Source organism: Siniperca chuatsi, linkage group LG5 (genome assembly GCF_020085105.1).
Source record: "Siniperca chuatsi isolate FFG_IHB_CAS linkage group LG5, ASM2008510v1, whole genome shotgun sequence".
Classification (NCBI taxonomy): Eukaryota; Metazoa; Chordata; class Actinopteri; order Centrarchiformes; family Sinipercidae; genus Siniperca; species Siniperca chuatsi.
In genome coordinates this window covers 11,306,819-11,322,992 of record NC_058046.1, presented here as the reverse complement: position 1 = coordinate 11,322,992, position 16,174 = coordinate 11,306,819, and the positions used below count along the sequence as shown (strand labels likewise).

General features: G+C 41.8%; 2 protein-coding genes across 8 annotated transcripts in view; one reads left to right on the top strand and one right to left on the bottom strand.

The window, feature by feature from the left end:
* The window catches only part of cabin1 (calcineurin binding protein 1), a 38,237-nt gene extending 32,202 nt beyond the window's left edge, over positions 1-6,035 (bottom strand). For 4 of the 6 annotated variants that reach the window (XM_044195654.1, XM_044195656.1, XM_044195657.1 and 1 more), the window contains exons 1-15: positions 5,833-6,035; positions 5,166-5,215; positions 4,919-5,011; positions 4,696-4,809; positions 3,779-3,913; positions 3,438-3,618; positions 3,200-3,329; positions 2,938-3,087; positions 2,221-2,528; positions 1,874-2,051; positions 1,649-1,782; positions 1,346-1,563; positions 839-911; positions 312-499; positions 69-206 (exon numbers count right to left, since the gene is read on the bottom strand). In XM_044195654.1, the coding sequence (XP_044051589.1) occupies positions 69-206; positions 312-499; positions 839-911; positions 1,346-1,563; positions 1,649-1,782; positions 1,874-2,051; positions 2,221-2,528; positions 2,938-3,087; positions 3,200-3,329; positions 3,438-3,618; positions 3,779-3,913; positions 4,696-4,809; positions 4,919-5,011; positions 5,166-5,168 (2,043 nt within the window). In that variant the 5' untranslated portion in view covers positions 5,169-5,215; positions 5,833-6,035. Of the gene's footprint in view, positions 1-68; positions 207-311; positions 500-838; positions 912-1,345; positions 1,564-1,648; positions 1,783-1,873; positions 2,052-2,220; positions 2,529-2,937; positions 3,088-3,199; positions 3,330-3,437; positions 3,619-3,778; positions 3,914-4,695; positions 4,810-4,918; positions 5,012-5,165; positions 5,216-5,453; positions 5,596-5,832 lie in introns of those variants that run through there. The other 2 variants (XM_044195655.1, XM_044195659.1) reach the window with 2 other exon arrangements.
* neflb (neurofilament light chain b) lies at positions 5,222-10,050 on the top strand. 2 transcript variants are annotated; one of them, XM_044195661.1, is made up of 5 exons: positions 5,222-5,448; positions 7,067-8,401; positions 8,638-8,762; positions 8,880-9,301; positions 9,398-10,050. In XM_044195661.1, the coding sequence occupies exons 2-5, from the start codon at positions 7,259-7,261 to the stop codon at positions 9,592-9,594; spliced, it is 1,887 nt and encodes a 628-aa protein (XP_044051596.1). In that variant the 5' UTR covers positions 5,222-5,448; positions 7,067-7,258; the 3' UTR covers positions 9,595-10,050. The 2 variants fall into 2 exon arrangements, with proteins under 2 accessions (XP_044051596.1, XP_044051595.1); XM_044195660.1 differs by lacking the exon at positions 5,222-5,448 and adding an exon at positions 5,539-5,661.
* The last annotated feature ends 6,124 nt before the right edge of the window (positions 10,051-16,174 follow it).

The window sequence follows — 16,174 nt, the reverse complement described above, 5'->3', positions numbered from 1 at the left end:
TAATACTGTATGTTGGAAATAATGGCTATATTGATAAAAGTAAATGTTTTATCAGCCAGTGCACTGACCTCCTCCACAGAGATTGCTGAATCTACACGTAGGTTAGGCAGGTTGATGGTGTAATGTTTCCCTTCGGGGGTCTTTGGTTTGCTCTGTAACAGGCCTACACAGACATCATAGCTCTCCAGGGCCAACTCCATGTCTCCCTGACAAGAGACAAGAAAGACAGACTTATAAGTCACATCTGGCTGAGCTCAGTGGAAAGGACACATAATCAAAAGCAAAAACAAACAACAAAATATAGACTTTACCTGCAGGGTCAAGAATCGTGCCTTGAGCCAGTAGACACGCACCATGACATCCTGCCAGTCATCCTCAAACAGGTCTCTTTGGGATGAACCTAAGGCCAGGAGTAACAAATCACCTTGGAAGTGCTGCCCAGGGAATTCTGAGTCAGCTGCATCATTGCTGGGACCAATGCTGCTTCTTCTTGGAGACACTAGACAAGGAAAAAGTGTATGCCTGTTGTTCCCCACAAATTACTTAATGACTTAAATAAATCCTGTATGTCATCATGTTTAGAACTGTAATCGCAGTGCCTCCTTTAGGCCAATCAGTCATCTTTTTAAAATGCAAAAAGCAACAATGACATTTAGGTTTGGTCAACATTTTATTAGTAGAGCTTGAAATATGATATTTGACACATGGACAAACTAATAGACATTGTAGCACCCCTCTGGGCTGCATAATGCAGCTTCAAAATACTGTAATGCATCACTCAATCAAGGTTTGTCAAAATCCAATCAGAAATGATGAGGGTTAGCTCATTGTTACTTACCAGTCTTTCCTTTGTTGTGTAACCATTGCTCCAACTGCAACTCCATACACGCTAAGCTCATTGCCAACATTTCCTGTAGCAGATACAAATACTTATCAAAAGTCATCGTGGGTGCATATTATGAGGCCAATTCTGATGAAAAACTATAGTTATGTCCCTGGTTCCAATTTAAGAAAATTTAAACCTCTATAGACCCTGGAGTCTGCAGGCCTTTCCAAAATTGGAACCATAGTGAGTCTCGAAATATCAGAAGTATCTGGGACAACACCAATGTTTTAATTTTAAGACAAACCAAAAAAGTACAACAAAGATTTGCTGTTTCATATCACACCAAAGTAAATCTATTGAAATAATAGTTAAGGAGTGTTTCATTAAATTACATATTGCATGGAGTGATATTTTTTGTCCAGCGAGTCTTCGGCTTACAGGAAATCTAAAACAATTAATATCTGCAATCTAATTCAACTTTAAGTAATCAAGAAAATAACCACTTTTCTTGTCATTTACCCGGATGTGTTGGTTGCTGCAGTCCCGAAGCAGAGGGTTAGGAAGACCACTGCTGTGCTTCCTCCAGGTCTGATAGACCTCCAGTACCACAGCAGTCAGCCCCCGAGGCCACTGCTCCAGGAACTTCCGACCCACTGCTTTCAGATAGCGCATCATTAGGTCCAGTATACCACCATTGGTCATATTATTGAGCAGGAAGTTGTGAACATCCTGTTGTTCTACAGAAGGGAAGGGAATGTTAATATGACAAAAGACATGGCACAACAGTGTATTGTAAATACATAGCCACGATGCACTACATACCAGATTCCATGTATTCCACTGAGTCAACAGGCAAGCAACTCCCATGTAGAGGCTGTATGTCCTCCTTCCCATCACACTGCGTCTCAAGATTACTCAGACTCTCATCATCATTATCAGGATCAAACTTCTTTAGCCTAAGACAAACCAGCAAAATAGTGTTTAATCAACAGAACTATAACGAGCTATGTTTTTATTGTATTTTATATTAGATTTAGTGTAAGCTACCTGGAAGGTAGGTATTTAAAAAGCAGTTCCTGAAAATCAATCTTCTCTTCCTTCTTGCATTTTGTATTTCGAACACGTGCAGAGCGTCGCTTGGCTGTCTCCCCACTATCTTCCATCACACGTTTCCTTTTGGGAGCTTTCTTCGCTTTATCTGTCAGTGAAATTTCCATTGCTGTAGCTGTGAAAGTACAGTAAGAGAGATAAGAAAATAAGAAAAAGAAAAAAAAATTAAATCTTACAGGATATTAGTTTTACAGCTGTATTTACAGTTGCTAAAAAAAGTAAATAATTATTTATTATCATATGTAGGCAGGCAAAAGAGAAACTTCTCTTCATAAACAACTAACCAACAGGGGGAGCAGAAGTGGTGACCTCCACAGTGGTCTGGCTGGGGGTAATCTGAGGTTGAGTGCTGGGTTGAGGCAGCACTGCTGGCTCAGGGAGGGCCATTGGTGGCAGGGATGAGCTGGGGCTGCTGCTCAGCACGGTGGTCTGGCCCATACTGACAGGGCTGCTGGGTTGGGGGAGGTTCTGGTGGAAGTTTGGGTCACGGTACTCTGACAAGTCAATTCTGCGGCCAAGACTCGGGCATGGTGGCTCACATGTGGTCTGATGTCTGTACATTGCAAGAAGGCTTTCGCCCACATGCTTCCATCTTAGATACAAAAACAACAATTCATTAATATTAGCTCAAATTGTCCTAAAAAGGAGATGTCACTGATTCAGTGCAAAAGACTATGGATAAAACCAGATATTACAACTCTCAGGGGTAAAGGTTAACAAAAAAGTTCACAGAATTGAGCCCAGAAAACAATAACGTCAATGTCAGTGGAGCTAAACCAAGAATTTCAGTACAGTATATCCTGTTTCTGCATTTCCTAGCTTTGCAAGAAAGCTTTGCACAAGTATAAATTGGTCTATCCTCAGAAATACAAATAACATATGCTAACATCTTGACTGTTATTCTCATTTGAATTATATTCAAGAAAGTGTCGAGCAATTTTCAAACCACGTAGACAGGAAAAATAAAACAAGTCACAGAGACGCAACAGCACCGCACTCACGAGAGGCAGCGGATGGGCTGAATCAGGACAAGGTCAGGTTTTGGTTCACAGTGAGAGAGAGCCTGTCTGCGCTTCCGTATCTCCAGTGCCTCTTCCACAATGGATTGGCACTCCTCTTTCTCCACTTCCACATAATGAATAGACATATCACTGCAAATGACCCACACCACAGCAGAGATATTTGTCAGTGATGTGAAAGTACAAAGCTGCAACTAGAGCACATTCTAAACAAATGGAGGAATAAAAACTGAGCTGACTTCACCATTTCATGAACATCTGCATTGTGTCCCTTTTCAGACAGGGCTGCTCCTCAAAGATTTTCTCCTTCAACACCAGGCCTTTAGTGTAACAATGATCCTTCTCTAGGGCTTTAGCGATAAAGTACAAACAGCCTGGAAAAATGTATGTAGATGAAGTTACTTTTCTTTCTATACTTGAGCTCTTGCACTGGTAATGAGAGAGGATGCAGAGCAAAAAGCTTATGATGATGTATTACATACACGTGTAGTCACTGAGTGTGTAGAGAATAGTTATGAGGTTGTCCAGGCAGGGCCAGTGGTCTGGGTTACAGTGCAATCCCTCCTCAAAGGCATGTCGTGCCAGAGGAATGCGCACCAGTCGCACAGCCACCTGACCAATTTTGTACCACATGTTCACGTCAGTGGAATCCAACATAACTGCCTAAGAAAAGAACAGAGCAGAAAATATGGTATGAACACTCACCACAGTGTTATGCATGTGCATTAAAAAGATGCATTTAGCTGCACAAAGTGGTGCAATGCCAAGAATGAAAAAAACAAAACAAAAAAAACATTAAACTGGCACTGTTTTATCATTTTACCTCCAAATAAAACTCCATAGCAGTGTCCAGGTCATCCCGCAATGCAGCCATACTAGCCAAGTTTTTAAAAGTAGAATATTTCAACATTAGTCCGGGATGCTTGAGACCCACTCTCTGATCATCCGAGGGCATGGCCTAAAATATTAGAGGATACATCAAATTTGGCACCAAACACAGTGTAATGCAGATTCATCTTAAGGCCATCAAGAAGTATGAATTATTACACAGCTCTGTTACATTGGCAGGGTTTGTGCTACCACAAAGCTACATTTTAAGTGCATATTGTAAATTTTATTTAATCAGTGAAACAAAAATGTTGGCACTTTAATCTGAATTTTTAGACAAGAATGTTGGCACAGCATTGTAAAGAAAAAAAGAGAAATATTTGGCACAAGTAGACCTTCACAAATTTGCACAAAAAGACAGTTAACAGGATATTTTCTTAACAATACTAAGAAAATCATAAAGAATGAACACCTCTAACAGTCTCACCAAGAATCAAACAAGTGACTTCACAAGTAAAGACTATTTGAGTACCAATTCCTGAAATGTATACGTGTTCAGTGGACTTAAAAACCAAAAGACGGCTGCACTGTGTGTGAAATATCTTAATCATGCACACTGATCAGTATTGTAATGGCTCTGGATAAGAGTTGTCTGCCAAATGTTACAAATGTGAATTTTGTTTCACATCATAAAGGCTGGCCATGTCTGGATATCATGCAGAATTAGGTCTGTACCAAAACAAGTGACAGTCCTTGCTGACTAAAAGAGGTGTATTGCAGTGATTACGTGAGAGCATTGCGCTGGTCTCAATTACATCCCAGATACACAGTATTTTGGGTGTTCTGTGCAACCATATTAACAAATAGTTTTGACAACCTTGACAGGACTGTATATGCTGTGTGATATTTTACCTCTTTGAGCAGTGGAGTTTTGAGAAGCTCATGATAGGCCTTGGCAGACTCCTCAAACTTGTCATGCTTTTGCAGATCTAAAGCTTTGTGATATAAAGCAAATGCCTCAGCTTCCTGTGGGCATAAATAAAAGAAAAATCAGACAACTTATTTAGATCTACAGAGGAAAATCTCTGCATCAGCGCATAAACTGATTGCTGATTCATCTGCAAATAGTCTGTACCTGAGCCTCTTTTGTCTGACTCTTGTTACTTCTTAAGGGGTCTTGAGACTCATCTGCAGCTGTCGAAGCAGCATTCAGTGCTGCTATGCGAATCTGTAAAGAACACAGAAAAAGAGGCAAACCCCTTTGGCAAGCAGATATACAACTCAGGAGAGGGATATAGTAAGAGCAGAAAAAGCTGCACAATTACAAGGTGTATTGATACAAAACAGCTACCGAGGATGCACTCAATAATTAAAAGCCTTACCATTTTAATGTGGAAAGCAGACCTTCACGGTGTACAGCCTTTGATTGGATCTATAGAAATGTACGGAAACCGAGCAAAGCCAGACTTACGTGAAAAAGCATATATATTAGAGAAAACCATGTTGTATGTCCCATCACCAGACAATCACCGACAAAGGCTCGCTCTGCTAAGACCGCATACTCATCAAAAGCCACTCTATTATTCATTCAGTTTGTGTAATATTGAGTGTATCCGAGAGCTTCTAGGGATAAATAAACCCTAACTCGACAGAGAGAAGAGGAAGGTAACCTGGTGTAATCAGATGTTATGACTTGATACAATTGCTAATCGAGAAGGGCTTGGGACTGACTAGCTAACGTTACCCTTAACTTAGCAAAAATGTCACACAAAACTTAGCCTGGTTAGCTTAGCCCTGCGGTGGGGCATTCTTGCAGTTTGTCCTGAGCAAGTGCATAGCTTCACTGTTGAATAACACAACCAGAACTCCGGACAGCAGGTGGTAAATATATCTTCCTGACGTGCTAGAAAACTCAACTAGCTAAAAGCTCACGTTATTGCCTCTGCTAACGCTAGCTGATATTAGCAGACACATTAGCTAGCGTTATATGAGCTAATGTTAGCTAGTGTTTCACCGGGTTACCATCACTTGCACAGCTGGGCGACTTACCGTTCATTACCGTTTTAACTGCATTTGTAACGTTGCTATTACTATAGCAAGACCGCGAATTCTAAAAAGCAATGCGGTCATGAGTGGGCATGAGACACAAAGCAAGTTTAAAACTTCATTTATTTATCATCCTTTGTTGTTGTTAACGTTAGGAGCGTTTGCGTCACAGCCACCCGCCAATTAGTAAAGTCGTCACTCATTGGTCGATACACTGTGGTGTATTCATGGGACCAATCATATATTATGATGTTGGGTAAAACCACACTATCAACACACACAGCACTGAAATGTCACCTACCACAAGAGTAATATGCTTTTAAGTTAGTAATTGCAAAATGAAACAAAAACACCAAAGTGTGCATTTGGCAATACTGAAACGAAGTTTTCAAACCTGTCAAAACTGTGTTATAGCTTAGTAAAGAAATGATAGCAGCCTATTTAATTGTGGATATACTTTTAAATTATGAAAAGCCACCTCACCACATAATGTTACAGTTATTAAATTACCAAGGTGATCAAATCGGCAGCCTGTATAGTCAATGTAGGAAAAAGTTTTCACTGTTCAAGGGTGTTTTCTGCAGCCCTGTTCTGTCTGTTCTGAAAGGTAGAACGTTCTCCTCTGATAAACTAAACCTGTAAACAATTAAATTTTTTTTCTTTCAATTTTCACCCATGGAACAACATATCCTATAGCCTACACTATTCCCACCGCAGGGCACAACCTTACACAAGTTTATGTAGGCTAAATCAGGGAATAACAGGGAAGGGTACATGTAAATAATTTCTAATACATCAGCGTTCTCTGTCTTATACATTAGTCAGCATTTGTAATGTGTAGCCTGCATGGTAAACAGACAACCACTAGAGGGCAAACTTTTATTTTATAATTGTGAAAATGTTTGAGATTGAGGTGGCAATGTTTTTTTAATCACAGGATTTTCTAAACTGTTTGATCTTCAGCTGATTTGCTTTGCATTGGCTTACTGTGACATTTAATTGTGATACTTAGATCATGATAACATTGTCATTAAAATTCCTTACACAGCAGACAGATGATGCAAAACGGTGCAAAGCAGTGTCATCTTTTACAAAAGGTGGTTTTCCTCCCCTCATCCATCAGGCAGTTTGTACAGTTACATGACAGATACATTATGTCTTTGTCAGGATTTATGATGGCAAATTGTAACAACTTCTGCAGTTTTTAGGAGTAACAGTATACTGTTTTTGTCCTCAGTGACCCTGTCTGTTGCAGTCCCTTGTTGCTCTACCGCTTATCCCCGCCTCTTCCACCCCCCACACTCATCCTCACCCCACCTCATCGCTCCCTTGGCTGAGACTGGCTGGCTGGCAGCATTATCAATTCCTTCTGTCAGCATGCCTGCAAAAAATAGCTTACGTCACAGTCATTACTGGCTCTATAAAAGCCATGGTAATGCAGATTCACAGTGCAGTCAACCCAGCTACATTCCTAGACATAGAGCAGCCCTTCTCTCAAGTCATGACTTCCATCGGCTTTGACCCTTTCTTCCCTTCTACTTACAAGAAGAGAGTAGTTGTGCGCAGTGCAGGATACGGAGCTGGTGGAGGAATAGGATCTAGGTATGCCTACTCCAGCCACTCTGCCCCAATAACTTCCTATGCAGCTTCACGCAGAAGTTATCCAACACACACCCGAGCTATTTCCAGCTACTCCTCTGTGTTTTCTGCTCCAGTGTCTGCAGCTGCTACTGAGCTACGCCTTGACCAAGCAGCCCAGGTCAGCTCTGAGTTCAAATCAATAAGGACCCAGGAGAAGGCTGAGCTGCAGGACCTGAATGACCGCTTCGCAAGCTTCATTGAGAGGGTCCATGAACTGGAGCAGCAGAACAAGTTGCTGGATACTGAACTCCTGCTGCTCAGGCAGAGGCAGACAGAGCCATCCAACCTTCGGGCCCTGTATGAGCATGAGATCCGCCAGCTCCATGCTGCTGTAGAAGAGGCCCGCCATGAGAAGCAAGCAGCCCAGAACCACAGGGATGAGATGGAGGACGTGTTGAGGAACCTGCAAAAGCGCTATGAGGATGAAGTGCTCGGCAGAGAGGAAGCAGAGGGCAGGCTCATGGATGCCAGGAAGGGAGCAGATGAAGCTGCACTGGGCCAGGCTGAGCTCGAGAAAAGAGTTGGGACCCTGCTGGATGAGATGGCCTTCCTGAAGCGCCTCTGTACGAGTGAGATTGCAGAGCTGCAGGCCCAAATACAGTACAGCGCAGAGGTGTCGGTGGAGATGGAGGTGGCCAAACCCGACCTATCCGCTGCTCTCCGCGACATCCGAGTCCAGTATGAGAAGCTGGCGCAACACAACCTTCAATCAGCTGAAGAATGGTTCTGCAACAAGATGAATGTGATGACAGTAGGCACTGCTCGCAACACAGAGAGTGCACGTAATGCCAAAGATGAGGCTGGAGAATACCGCCGGCTCCTCAAAGCCAAGATGCTGGAGACTGATGCCTGCCGTGAGATGAATCAAGCTCTGGAAAACCAACTACAGGAAGTGGAGGAGAAACAGAGTGCTGAGATCGCTGCACTGCAGGTGAGGAACAGAAATAGGCTACAATAAAGGAACAGGGCTGCAAATATCTCTGTCCTTTCTACACTAAAAGTAATTTGAATATCACTAAAAATGATTCAGGCAATTGAGATCAGTCTGACTGCCAGTGTGGCAGTTATCGAGCAATGATATCCCAAAGATTAACTGAGATGCAATTTGCATCCAGCCCATAATGTGCCACTAACATTGCGTCACTTTTCTATACCTTTTCTATAAAGGATACAATAAGTCAACTGGAGGAAGAGTTGAGGGCAAACAAGAATGACATGGCTCGCTACTTGAAAGATTATCAAGAACTCCTGAATGTGAAGATGGCCTTGGATATTGAAATTGCAGCCTACAGGTGAGTGTCTTATACAGCGTTTTGTATATTGTGTTGTAATTGTAGGATTTAAATGAATGCCACCAACACCAATCATTTGGCATCCCATTACTTTTGATGTGTGTCTTATTCTGTTAGGAAGCTCCTTGAAGGTGAAGAGAACCGTTTTAGTGTGGCGAGACCGGGGTCTGTCACCGCTTACTCCCAGGCCATGTACGCTGCTCCATCCTACGGAAGAACACAGTTCTCCGTGCAGTCTCAGCTGAGCTCTGCAGCTCCATATCTGCTGAGCTCCCGCTTGTATACGTCATCACACTCCACAGAGGAGACAATATCCGCAAGCAAAGCACAGCAGGCAGAGGCCAGCCCTCCTCAAGAGGAGGAGGAAGAGCAGGTGGAGGAGGAAGAGAAGGAGGAAGAAGAGGAGCAGCAGGGAGAAGAGAAGGAGGGGGAGGCAGAGGAAGATCAGGGAGAAGAGGGGGAGGAAGAGGAGCAGGCGGAAGTGGAAGAAAAGGAGGAGGAAGAACAAGAAAAGGGAGAGGAAGAAGCTGATGGAGAAGGTTAGTGTGGTAATTTTGTTTAAATTATATGTGCATGTGTGTAGTAGTAAATGAATTCTAACTTTTATCCCTCCTCACATGATTCTGGAAATGAAGAGGGTGAGGCAGATGATGGAGAAAAAGAAGATGAGGAGGAAGGAGGAAAGGAGAGCCAACCTCAAGAAGAGGAGGTCGCTGAGCAGAAAGAGGAAGAGGGTGATGATGCAGGTGAGAAGGGGGAGGAAGAAACTGATAAACAAGAAGAGGTGGAGTCTGAAGAGAAAAATGGAAAAACAACAGATATAAAAGTGTAATTTTAAATGCTTTAAAAATACCTGCTAGCATTGTAGCTGAAGAATGTCTTCTCCGGTGCTCTACATGTACAGAGATACAGCTCTAATTCAGATAAAATGGAAATCTCTTGAAATCAGAAGACAACACGTTGGTGAACAAATTCTCTGTAGGATCAACTTGAGTGACTTGCAGCATGTATACGCACACTGTACCAGCAAAGAAATTAAACAATATAAAAGCTAATCAATATATTGATGAAGACAGGATGTGACAAGTGTCATGGAGTAGAAATTCTGCTTTGTGGAGATTTGTTTGCAAACACCTGTGTGCTTTACTCTCACCAATACATGCCTGTACAACTGTCTGTATGTGCAATACCCAGTTTGAAATGCCTTACTTCAAGTCCTCACTGAGTGCTTTAAATCCATGATGTGCTGCACTGAACTCCAATAAAGCCTTGAAGCCTTGTCAACCTAGAGCTGGCCCCATGGTTTTCATATGTACTTAAAAAAGGAACAGTTGCAATGAAGTGTCAAATCAAATAACATTAAACACATTAGAAGACAATCATACTCCATGCCGAAGCTCTGTGACTCACTATCACAAGCAAGGATAGATAGTTTTACTTGCTAATTAGCCCAGGGCTCCTTTTTCATTCTCATCTGAATGTTAATGAAGGTTAATGGAAATTGTACATAGATGGCAGCCAAAGAGCCCTTGGTTCAATCCATATTGATAAGTCAGTCCACAATTGACTGGAAGGGAGGGCTGTAGCAAACCGGCAAAGTCAGCAAGTCTGAGTTGTTTTAGGTTCTTTCAGCAAAAGACACCAAGCCAACATCTGAAATGAAAATTCATGAGAAAAAAAAGTTAAAAAGTTATTGAACAAAAACATCACAGTATATCAGACAGTATTAAGCTTCACATTTTCAACATGATCTGCCAATAAAGCCTCATTAGAATTCTCTTGACTTGGCTAAACCAAAGTCTAGTATATAAAGAAATGAGTTACAGTGGCATTTTTGTCTTGATCTTAAGTCAGCAGGTCGTCTCTGTCCTGATGTACCTACGGTCTCTGTGTGATCAGTGAGCTGACACCGGTGTTTTTCCTGCTGCCTCACCTTCATCTACATCACTGTCCATAAATCAGGGCACACTGAAACCTTTATGACTCAGCAAGCCTGCTGCACCAAAGAATCTGGCCAAGTGTCAACTCACACAGGACAGCAAGAGAGAGGGGAAGAGAGAGAGCAATTTCATTATTTCATCGGGGAGAGAGAGGGAGAGGAGAAGCAGAGAAATATCTCACTGCACTAAACCTTGACAGAGGACAGTTTTTTTTATCCAGCAAAGAGGTTGAGAGACCAGGGGATTCCTTTAGGCATCTGCAGAGATGCAATCCCGATCACACAAATGAACCCCAAACACACGCGCGCACACACACACACTCGCTCCATCTTCTCTTCTCACACACATTTGGACACACAGGAGTTGATGTGGAGTGGGAGCTTCTGTTTGATGTATCTGAAGCACACTTTGAAATGTTGCATCATCTTATAATTGCAACATATGCACATAACTTCACTTTTTGTACATGTGGTACATGTTCTAGCCGATTTTGCATGCCCGACGTAATGCCCGAAACTGTATGCAATCTCCTTCTCGTCTCCCTCTCCATCCTCCTTGTCCTCAGTTTACCCCGCCCTGAGCTAAACTACATTATTCTCCTCCTTCTGTTGCTCTCAGTTACAGTTGGACTAGAGCCAGTCCAAAGACGCGCTCAATTTAATCATTAGAAATTCTCCTTTGCAATGAATTGGCGGTGAATTTGGCTTTAGCTTACACACACCTTTTACCACTCAAGGAGATGGCAATACTGTGAATGTTTTCTTATTCACTAAAGGTACACTAATGATATACTACTGGCTGGATTTTAACACACAAACCACCCAGCAGACAGAATGCTGAAGTAGTGATAGATCTCATCACAAGAGTTACAGTAAACCACCAGCAGGATGTATAGATACTCCCTCATACAGCTAGGGGAGACTTGCAAGGCTCTGTGTGTGTGTGTGTGTGTGTCTTGATGCGTCACAGGGCATGGTGGGACACAGATCCCCTGTAAACGTAGCTTATCAAAGCAAAGCTGTATTATTTTTATTACATTTGATCTTTCTGAAATTGAGTTTCATCCCATTTCATCTGTCACATTTGGGCTGTGAACGGACTGGTATATAAATCTTATAACTCCGCTCCCTCGTGGGCATACACTGTGTCAGAGGGAGGGAGGCCTATCGCCAAGCCCCACTGAGACCTCCCAGACGTACGATTCTTTGATGAAAAACAAAGAGCTGGAGGTGCAGCAGGAGACATCGGCAGCAGCTAGTTTCCTGTAAAAAGGTAAAACAAAGAAGTATCAGTGTTATACAGTTACCCCAAAATAGATATGATTGTTTTCAACATTAACGTGTGTTTGACTCCTACATTCAGGACGATACTTCATGGCTTCACACATATAAATCATCACCTAAATATGACAATTATGTCACATCTTTTTTTAACATTATTGTCAGATAAAAAAACTGACTTACCAATAATTAATCTATTCCCAGAATTTAATATCTCATTGTCTAAAGCCTGGCTTGGTCCCAGAGTCATGAAACGTTGTCTACATAAGGAAAAGAACATCAGCTTTCTATTACAACAAATGCATATTACATTTCAGGAGGATACAGAATACAGTAATACACTGCTTTGGAGTCAATGTCAGAAATCTAATCTGCAAATCAGAGTACCAGCAACACTGGTTGTTAAATTGTAAGTGGGTGTGCGCACTCCTCTCAGACGGCTCAGGCCCCGGTCCAGACAGTGAGGGTGGTCACACTGCAGTCTGCCTTTTTGGTTGTCACACAGCCACGCTTTGTCTCCATAAAGAAAAGGAAGTCTTAGATAAGAGTTGTGGCTCCCTCTGCTGATCTCGGAGAATCACCTAATTAAAAGGCTCTGTCGAAAGGAGCCTTCACATTGGCCTAGAAGACAGCAGACAGAGACTATTTCATTTAAAGATGTGGCACTCTCACTCTAAAAATAGATACGTGTTTCTCCTGGTGTACACATAGCTGCAATTTTCAGATGGCCTTATGTACCCACTACAGGGGTACAAAGGATGCTTCACTGAGTCAGATGGAGACAAATGGGGAAGCCTCAGGGCACATCCTTTCTCATGCATCGCAACCTGGAAATGAGACTTGCGGATATAAATGTGCTAACTCTAACTTACCTGCAGGAGACTGATTCTGTGATCACATGCATTAACACTATATATTTCCTGCAGTCATGTCTATATTTTTTCAGGCTTTACTGCAGGTGAAACCTTTCTGTGCAAAATAACACAGTTTATCTGGCCAGCCTGTACCTTTCTAACATCGAAAGCTCTATCACAAGCAGAGTAAATGTGCAGAAATTCATGAAGGTGTCAATATTAGTAAAGAAAAATATTGACAGCTTGCATCATTACACAGTGACCATGGTGACGCACACACAGGAACTGATGTCATGCAGCAAGTGCTAAAGAAACATATCTGTTTGGATATACCTGCACCAAAAGTCAACTGCAAATCAACTTCTGTCCCAGGATGTTGAGCCCTTGTGCACATATAGTGCATTGACCTATCTGCTACAGCATTGCAGGACCGGCCTATTGCCTGATTCTGCTGCCAGACAGCCAGGTGGATGCTGAGGCCCAATTTGCCTCTGGCGTCATGCAGTCCTGGCAGCGGACCCATAAATCCATTAGGCCTTTTGTCTGTTTTTGTCTCAGGAATTGAACACCTCGTGGTCGTGGGGGCTACGACCAGTGTTTAGAGCCCTACCACTCAGAAGTCTCTGAAGCATTGTAATTGCTCACATCATAGAAATCACAGTTCACTGAGTTTAGTAATGTCAGCCACTGAATAACAGTGGAGTCAAGTCAGGTCAAGCTTTATTTAAAAGGTACATTTCATACATATGGATGCTCAATGTGGTTCATCCTTGTGCATCCCATAAAAACAAGACACACACACACACACACAACGTTTGTTTCGCTATCCCCGTGGGGGACAGTCATTGACATAATGCTTTCCCTAGCCCCTTACCCTAACCTTAACCATCACAACTAAATGCCTAAGCTTAACCCTTACCCTAACCTTAATCCAATTGTAACCTGAACCTTAAAACCAAGTATTAACCCTCAAAAAGTAGTCTCATGTCCCCCATGGGGACCTCAATTTTTGTCCCCAGGGTGACAAGTCTCCATGGGTTCGTGTGCATTCCGGTTAGAGTTGCCACCGGGATATAAGAACATGTAACACACACACACAGGCACATGCACTCAAGCATGTATGCACACAAACACTAATCATATGCTCTAGAGTGTAGGAAGGTGGATGTTAGATAGGGAGCATATGTGGTATTGTTTCTGCTCTCTGTCATGCTAAATGTTCCTTCATAGTGTGCCTGTTTGGCGACACACTGAGAAGCCCTTAGGCAAATTAAACATACAGGATATTCTTGTTTCAGGACAATAACAGTAGATTTTTTTTATCTTCAATAAGTACAGCCCACTCTCACCAGAACACTTCTTCACTTTCATGCACAAAGTGAGAGCAGTCTGTCTTTATGTTCAGCTGTTCTGGCTCTGTATCCACATGTGCACCTGTTTCCATTTACCTCACACATCTGCACATGGTTGGATGATAGACTCGTTTTTCTATTTGCTTGTTTTTTTTCTACCTTTATTACTAAAATGCTGCACCTATAGTCAGGGAGTTTTAATAGAAAGATGTCTGAGAGACATTACCCAATCAGATCTAACTTAGAAGATGAGGGGATGTCCTGTGAAGACTCAGCCTGTCTACTCCTATTGTGTATGGAGCATTCAACTCCAGATGAACTCTAGAGTTCAACTCTGCTTGTCAAGCTGTCACACACACTAATGCAAGACATGTACGCAGGAAAATCCCCAAATCAGCACACCACAATCTGAATTTAATGATTTCTCTTTAAAGTTTCTTTGGGGGAGTTAAGTAATAGTTACATAGAAGCAGATATTTAAAATACCATGCCACAACAAAATGTTACACAATCTTGAGGTTTTGTTATGGACTAACAGCCTACTGTATGCAATAGCACAAAGCAGTCAGGGGATGGCAACATTGTATTCCTTTTGCAGATTTGATTGTTTTTAACTTTTGATAGCCCAAAAGCAACTCTTCACATTTGATAAGAAGTGTGAGAGATTTTTTCAAAGGAATAAGGAGAATCAGAGGTGAAAAGGGCATGAGCAGATTTAAACCCTTACAATAAATTCAAATATTCAGCGAGCACCTCCAGCTCAGCCAGAAATAGGTCACAATAATCATGTGCAACAGCTCAAGTCATAACCTTGAAATTCTACGTATATATATATATATATATATATATATATATATATATATATAGATTTTCAGGATGAGCTCAGATTTGTTAAACATACAGCAGAAAGAAAATGCTTCTGGGCCTGATCATACATCACAGATGTATGCTTCTGTGTAACTTCGCCTTAGTATTATGTGGTGAAAAAAAAGGCAAATGTTATTATCTATTTTTTGAAATGTATGTTTTCTTGATTATAGTTTTGGCCAGTAAAAAGCCTCTCACAATGCTATTTTCAGTTACCATATGTTCAGTAGCTTTGTCCTTTGAAAAATAATAAGATTCAATAATAGATTTCAATCAGACTGTGTTGTGTTGGTACTAATTCACCACAAGCTGTGTTTTAAAGCAGCCACATCACAATAGATGGGGGGGAATGGACATCACCCTGTCAAAGGGAACAACAAAAGCATTGGATGGCTGAACATTATTGACAGCACCATTTGGCTGACCGGTGGCAGCAGGAAACACACACACACACACACACACACACACACACACACACACATGATGGGCAAACAAAAGGCTAAGTGGGCTACCAGATCTCAGCCAGCAGCTGTAAATGACTTCACTGGGCAGGGAAGGAGAGTGGTGAGCGTTATTTGTGACACAGCCTTCTGGTCATGTTGAAATGGAGAACTTCAACAAAATTATTTTGGCAACACTTCCATACGCTTTTCTAAACAATTCATTGTGCTGCTTGTATGAACTAGTCCGCACAGTTAATTCAAATACAGCCTTATGTGAGTGTATATATATATATGATCATGTCCTATAAGTCTAGTACATTCATGCTCACTCAGAATACACTAGGCCTCCTTTAAATCAGTCAGTGTGAGCAGCAGCATGGAGTTCTCATTTTAAATTAAAAACAGTAACCTGGTGATTATTTATTTATGGCACATCAGTAATTTATAACTCTGGTTTCAATTAATTATTCTCCTCTAGATTGTCAAATTGTGTGCCAGTAGTTCTAAAACTTAAGTGCCGACACCATTAGGAGTCCTTGAAGCAAAACGAGGGATAGTTCTCATTATAATTTCCCTGAATTCAATTTTAGTTCATTTGAGGAGTTATGAGGAATTGTTACAGTTATCGACTGACTGATGTCTGGGGCATAATAGCTTCTCGGACTAGATTCCTGGA

Bases quoted from the DNA above. Each gene is read 5' to 3' on its own strand.
- neflb (XM_044195661.1), top strand. From the start codon at position 7,259: ATGGTAATGCAGATTCACAGTGCAGTCAACCCAGCTACATTCCTAGAC. The intron at 8,402-8,637 runs GTGAGGAACAGA...TTTTCTATAAAG, and splicing joins CTGAGATCGCTGCACTGCAG to GATACAATAAGTCAACTGGA. The intron at 9,302-9,397 runs GTTAGTGTGGTA...CTGGAAATGAAG, and splicing joins GGAAGAAGCTGATGGAGAAG to AGGGTGAGGCAGATGATGGA.